We start from the raw sequence: 7,611 nt of genomic DNA, 5'->3' as shown, positions 1-7,611 counted from the left end.
ATAGATAGATAGATAGATAGATAGATAGATAGATAGATAGATGGCAGGCTGGCTGTTTGGCTAGCTGCTTGGATGGATGAATGGATGGATGGATGGATGGATGGATGGATGGATAAATGGATGGATGGATGAATAAATAAATGGATGGATGGATTGATGAATGGATGGATGGATGAATAAATAAATGGATGGATGGATTGATGAATGAATAAATGAATGGATAGATGGATGGATGGATGGATGGATGGATAGATGGATGGATGGATGAATAAATGGATGGATGGATGAATAAATGGATTGATAGATGGATGGATGGATGGATGGATGAATAAATGGATGGACAGATGGATGGATGGATGGATGGATGGATGGATGGATGGATGAATAAATGGATGTATGGATGGATGGATGTACGGATGGATAGATGGATGGATGGATGGATGGATGGATAGATGGATGGATGGATGAATAAATGGATGGATGGATGAATAAATGGATTGATAGATGGATGGATGGATGGATGGATGAATAAATGGATGGACAGATGGATGGATGGATGGATGGATGGATGGATGGATGGATGAATAAATGGATGTATGGATGGATGGATGTACGGATGGATAGATGGATGGATGGATGGATGGATGGATAGATGAATAAATGGATGTATGGATGGATAGATGGATGGATGGATGGATGGATGGATGGATGGATGGATGGGTACTCCATGGTTTTGTAAATAAACAATGCCAAAGTGAATTTTGCCATCTTAAAAAAACAATCTTTAAAGTTTTACTGTGGTTCCTGCAAACTATTTTATAAAACTTTAACTGTTTTCAGTTTTGAATCACATTTTTATTTTTATAATTAACCATGAATCCTGCATGATCTAAAACTAGTTGCAGTGTAAAGATTACAGAATAGCATTTCAATGAACTGCTATGAAATATTTAAGATTAGAGTTGTTTTAAATTGGTTTTAGCTGTTTGGACCATCAGGTTAGTAGTCTTCAGTCCGTTAAAACTATGTACAACAGATAAGATGGTAATTGTTCAAACTTTCTCCTTAAAAAACTCGTTACAATAGCTGAACTATTCATTTAATGGAAGCTTTTACTCTGTAGGCATCTAGGAGGATTCTTTGTGGTTCCACAGATGAATACTGAAGGATTTGTGAGTGCCAGGCTCACAAACGCACAGACACAGATGCCTAATTAGGCAGCATCACAGAAACGCTCTGATTGTCGGTGCTTTCAAAAATAAAAAATAAAAAAAACCCAGCGCTCGTGGGCGGAGGTTATGATGAAGAGGGTGTCTTACCTTCTTCCTTTGTCTTACAGGGAGCTTGTGTGTGTGGTCTTTTGATGTTGTGCAACAGTTTTTCTCCTCACCCCATGTAACTCAAGCCCCTCCCTCCTGCTCTTCATTTGCAGAAACCCTCATGGACAGTCGGTGGGCCACCACAGAGCTGGCTTGGACCACGTTTCCAGAGAGCGGGGTGAGTTAGTGTGCCTGTGTGTTCAGTTAGCTTCGTTTTATTTTTGTTTCTCCAGCAGCATTTGTTCCATTTGCTTGTTAATAGAGCCCGATCTGCCTTGAACAGCACACCTCCTGCTGTTTTATAGCTTTGTGTTGCAGTGGATGTTTACATTCTTGGATACAATAAAGCAGAAGCACACAATGTGACATTGTGCAGACCAAACCTACGGTTCCAGTGCGTGGACCACGTGAAACCTTTAAAAAGTGCATAAATGATGTGTTTTACCAACATTATGAGCAGCTTTTAAGACTTCAGGCGACAGCGTTTTACCTGTTAGCTCCCATGATGCATGAGGACTAATAGGTAGGCTTTACTCGCCCTCCTGATAGAAGGCCTGGCAGCTGAAAGCATGTGTCTTTTATAATATGGACCCAGGAGCACGTTACAGGCAGAAATTAAGGTTTTCAGTTGATACCCCCTGTAGGAATTGTGAGAAAATAAAACAACATGAATTTGACCCCAGGGCTAACAGCCTGACAGACCTCCCCCACACCCGGCCGGTGCAATTTGTCTTCGCTACGTGAGCGCAAAGTCAGTCAATGGAAATGGTAGTTACCATGGAAACCATCTCTGGCAGCTCCCGTTTTTTTTTTTCCTCCTCCCTACAACGGCCGGCTGTGAATGTCCTGGCATCCATAGAGTCATATGTCAGGGCCAGCGAGGCAGGCCCGTACCTTCAGGAGGCCCAAATTATCATATTTGTCAGGCAGTGCATCAACGTGTTGCCGGTGATTTACGACACCTAATGCTGACTCCTGCGCTCATCGTTTGGGGATAAATTGCCCGGTGGCTCGGCAGACGTGAGATGAGTTATGCATTATTTTCCCTCCAGTTGAAATAATCAATTTCTGGGAAAGCCATTTGTTATGAAAACGAAGCATTCAGTTCAAACGAGCATTAAGGCGGGGAAAAAAAAATAAAATAAAAGGTTGACTTTTCACAAGGTTATTTCCTAATGGACTGGATTTATTGACTGGTGACGCCATTTGTTTTGCCTCGTAATGTTAGTTACCAGAAACAAACATGACTGTTAACTGCATATGAAGCCATACGTTGTGTTCATTGTTTTATAAATGTGGTGAAACTGTCAGGAGTCATGTCTGTTCATCATCCTGGTCCTTAAATCCTGTTTCAGTTACAGCGCAGCTCCGTCCTACGAGTTTATAAACCAATCTGTTAACTCCACCTTATTTAGCCTACGTTAGCTGTTAATAAATGGTTAGTTAGCCTTGAAAATATCATTTATTAAGGATTATTCATACTTAATAAACTATTAACACATTTATTAAAGGCTTATTACTTTCAAAACCAACATACTTATTGTTTATTCATGCTTAATAACTCATGAATTAACTATTCTATTTAGTGTGTACTTGTATGTAACTACTCAAAATTGTACTTAAACACCGTGTGTCCTACATGTAATAGTTAGACAATTCTTAAATTGATTATCTTCTAATCCTGCATTGCATCAATAATTAGGGCAGTCAGTAGTTTTGTGAACTTTTCTAAAGTTAAAACTAGGGATGAATATCTTTGGTCATTTGAATCGATTCAGTACTAATATCCAGTACCTGGGAATCAGTACTCAACAGTACCAATTTTTGGTACTTTGTGTGTATAGTTATTTTAATAAAAAACTTAATTTTTAAAATTTTACTTATTTGTTTCTCAATATATAAAATTAACAAATATCAAGACAACATCCAACTCTTTGTATTGTAACATCAGTTGTTTAACAACTTTCTTTAATGTGCAAACTCTTGAAAACAACTAACAGTGTTTTGTCTTGTTGCACAAATTAAAATCCAGCTCCACGTGTTTCTATTGATGTCATTTCCTCACTAGAAAAATGTGTGATGGAGGTCCATGGAAGGCAAATAAGTTTAAATCAAATAAGCAAAAGAGGAAGGAGTTAAATATATAAAAGGTATTCAAGCTATGTTCAGAACCAAAACGCACCAACGCTTCAAGTTAGCTGCTTGTGCTCTTTCAGGTCAGACGTGTTCGGACTGTCGGGAAGCACCTCTGTTGTTTTCCTCTGCCGGTCTCTGTTTAATGGTGGATGAAATAAAGAAAGTGGCGGTACTTTATTTACTTTGAGCAAGCGAACGTCGTGCTCACCAGATAATTAATCCACCAGATAATTCAGAGGAGGTCTGTTCAACGAGTTTCACTCCAAGAGACGTGAGGCTCACTCAAGCTACGTTCACACCGAATGCGTTTTGAGCAGCAAAAATGCGCCCAACGTGCATTTCAACGTGTATTAGTCATTTCAAACATTAATACATGTCTACCTGGTGTGAAAGTACATTTATATATACTTTTACACACTCAAAGAAATTAATCAATTCGATTCGATCTCCTTTTAAATCATGAAATTAGGGCTGTAGCAATACACTAATCTCACGATACAATACGATACGATATTCTGCTCACGATATGATATATATCACGATATTCAGCGAACAATACGATTCGATTTTCTAAATGATTTTAGAGGGACAGAGCGATTTTGGTGACATTTTGTGACTGTTCCATAGACTTAGATTGAATTAATTGAACTGAAAACTGATTAAAAGCACCAACAACACAATACTTGCTCTGATTGGACAGAAACCTAGTCTACAGCTGGACAAAATTAATCAAAGGTGCGGTGAGAAAATTAGTTTTCTTTAATTGAAACTGTGCAAACTGTAGCTTACAAGCCTAAATAATATTTGGTTCCATCCAGGTAACTTTGGCCAATAAAGAGCAAATTTTCCCAAATCTTCAGGATTTGTTGTTTATGATGAGAGTAATTAACACAGTTAAAGACTTGGAGGTAAATTATATTGTTCCCATGTTACAGAGGGGGAACAGATTATTTTAAACAACTGAAATATTTGGTTCTTGTATCAGCAATAAAATAATTATAAATACACACAATGTGAAGACACTGTTTGGTGGCTAACTGATAAATAGTGAGGCTAAAGACAACATGAGAAAAGTTGGAAAAGGACTGATAAGGACTCATTCTGTGATTTAAAAAAAGGCCAGGTTTTATTTATTTATTCATTTTAGAGATTTTTTTTAACAGCAACTGATGATTAAACTGAAAGTTACCTTGACAAGATTATGTGAGTCCTTTTAACGAGAAATTCATATTCATCACCCAACAGAGTGCTGTGTGAATGGGTAAATGAGGGCACAGATTGTAGTATAAAGCGATGTATAAGTACAGTCCATTTATCATTTACCATGTTTACATACAGTAGTTTGGTTCGAGCGCCTGAATGAGCTGGTCGTGAAAGCCCGCTTCGTTTTCGCTACCTTGTTGGCGCTCAAGTCTTTGCAAAGAAAAGTTGCCGTGGTCTCTGTTGTCTTTATGTTCGGCAGAGACTCGGCCGGTAACATTAGTGATCCCTTAGTTTTTTCTTTTGTTTTGCTCCAGACAACTTGTAAAAGCTAATGTTAGCGCTGAACGTCAACTGAATGTAAACGTACGGCAAGCCAGGAGTGACAAAATATAGAAACATGTTTCAGACGCGCACACAAGACACCATGGGGAAGAATCAATCTAATGTCCTGTGAATTGATTTTTCTAATTTAAATGAAATTGATCCAAGATCGATTAAATCGATTTTTTTTACCCAGCCATACTTGACATCCTTACATGATGAGTTTGGTCATATTTAAATTTGTATCATGGAACAAGCTGAGGTGTTAAATTTTTAAGTAAAGAAGTAAAAATATAATTTCTACAGTATGTTTTGAATGTAATAAAATAAAAGTAAAAGTTACAAATTAAAATTATACTTAGTAAAATTACAGGTCCACAAAAAAGTTACTTAAGTACTGTAACAAAGTAAATGTACTTTGCTTAGGAGTGTCCCGATCTGATATCGATATCGGGTAAAAATGACTATCAGATTATATCAACCTGCATCTAAAATCTCTGATACAAGCGGTCCACTCAGGATTTCTATCCAGCAGGGCTTGGATCCAGAATAAATAACCAAAGTGAACTTGAACAGTTATTTTGCAATGTAAAAGTATATTTTGTTTTTATTGGATTTATTGAGGCAAATTTTCAGGGTTTTCTATTTTACTATTTATTTATTGTATTTAATTGTGCAATATTCTTATGTTTAAGTTAAATTATGTAATCCATTGGTTAATAATAAATGGGTCAGTCTTTCTCTTAAGGTTGAGTCATACTACAAGATTTTAGAACAGTCGGCTGATTTTCAAAGACTGATAGAGCCACACGTGAGGAGAAAAAATCCTGGATCTACCAGGTTTGGTCCTACAGTGTGTGGTGTACAGCCACACAGCAAGAAACAACACACCACACACCAAAATATATTTCATTCATGATTCAGATGTCAGATATAAAATCACGTGAGACTTCCTGAAATCTCGCGAGAATTCATATGTCTGAGGAAAAATCTCACGTGACCTCCAGAGATGTGAGTTCAGAGTAAATAAACAATTGCAACAAGGAAGAAACAATGTTGATCGTTTGTGGACTATTTTTCCAGCATCAGGTCTCTAACTGGTCTAACTGGTCTTTGTCCATCTTTATTCTGTTCTTCAGGACCAAACATCTGCAGCTCCTTTAGGTTGTTGGTACTGCTGTTACAGTCTCAGATCTCTAGAAGATATCTCTAAAAACAGTATTCTGACCTGAACCTTGGTGGATTCAGTGGAACTCTGTGAGATCTTCAGGGTTTGGGATATTTTTATGACCCATCCCTATACCAGAACTTTGACCTGTGTGGAGAGTTCCTTGCTCTCCATACTGGTGCTTGGTGATGTTAAAATAAAAACTCTACTTTTTATATTTGTAAAAACTGTCACTATGTCCTGACAGTTTAATATGAGACAGATAAACTGAAAAAATAAATCTCTGGTTCCTCTCACTGGTCCTACAGCCATTCACAGGAACACACTGCTCCTGGTCAGAAACAACCAATCAGAGCCAGGGGAGTTGTCTTATCACTGTCAGTCATATTTGTGTGCGTGCTGCTTCCCCCGCGTGGCACGCACCCTTCATTTAAGCTCAGGACTGCCAGTTTGCTGCAGCTGTACTGAGGGCGGAGAAATGACCTAAAGTTACAGAAGAACTAGCCTGGCCCTTGCCTTCCTACGCAGCTCCGCTCAATTCTAGTTTCCCTTCTCTGCTCCGTCTGGGACTGCTACCATTGAGATGGATTTCACTGGCAGATTTTTAGCCGGGCCAATCAGAGAACAGAACGTCAATTTTCTGCACACTGTCTGCTTGTAGTTTATTTTACCTGGACCAATCAGCAAACAGAAGGAAGAGTTTTGAACCTTTGTTTTGAACGACTTTGACTTTCTGCGCAGTGTCTGCTAGTTATTTTAGCGTACGGCAGTGGAGGAAGTGAATGAAGCCAGTCTGTGTTGATAAGGCTTCTAAATTAAATTAAATTTGTCTGACAAAGCAGCAGCTCTCATTTACAGTCGTCTCGTTTGGCTCGGTACTTTTCCTCTCTCAGTAGGGTTGTTTACAGCACGCGAGATTTCCGGTTAGCTTCTTAGCTTAGCCTCCGTCACAGCGACATACGTTGCAGCCAACTGATCCAATCATTTTAAACTTCAGCAGAGGCCACGCCTCCTGCAAGAATCACTTGTCAATGCATCAAGTCCAGACCCTTGTACGAAGCAAAGTGAAGGACAGGGTCTGGTTTAAACCAGGCTACAGAAGAACTGCCACAATCTGAGAGTTTTCAATGAGCCATAGCTGTGTCTTCATCATCATCATCATCGGTGACCATGCTGCTAGACCTGAGCGTTAATGGAAGGCTCTGCTGTGTGGGCGGAGCTGTGGAGGCAGGAGGAGGGACTGTAAGGTGTGTTTGTTCACATTTTCAGGTTAAAGGGCACGGTCTTCTCAAAACTTCCTGCTGCAGCTTTAAAGGTGTTTATCTTGGGAGCTACTTGTGGAGCATTTAATCCACAGCTGGTTCTTACTCGACTAATGTAGCTTCTGGAAAAAAGTGTTGAGGCAAATCCAAATACACAAAACACACACACACACACACACACACACACACACACACACACACA

At 39.0% G+C, this 7,611-nt stretch overlaps 1 protein-coding gene across 2 annotated transcripts in view; it reads left to right on the top strand.

The window, feature by feature from the left end:
• LOC106528279 (ephrin type-B receptor 3) overlaps positions 1-7,611 on the top strand; it is a 95,470-nt gene that overhangs the window by 44,264 nt on the left and 43,595 nt on the right. For both annotated transcript variants that reach the window (XM_014023412.1, XM_014023413.1), the window contains exon 2: positions 1,433-1,497. In XM_014023412.1, the coding sequence (XP_013878866.1) occupies positions 1,433-1,497 (65 nt within the window). The remainder of the gene's footprint in view (positions 1-1,432; positions 1,498-7,611) is intronic.

The sequence above is a fragment of the Austrofundulus limnaeus genome, unplaced genomic scaffold, assembly GCF_001266775.1.
Source record: "Austrofundulus limnaeus strain Quisiro unplaced genomic scaffold, Austrofundulus_limnaeus-1.0 Scaffold367, whole genome shotgun sequence".
Lineage (NCBI taxonomy): Eukaryota > Metazoa > Chordata > Actinopteri > Cyprinodontiformes > Rivulidae > Austrofundulus > Austrofundulus limnaeus.
This window is presented reverse-complemented; position numbering and strand designations above follow the sequence as displayed.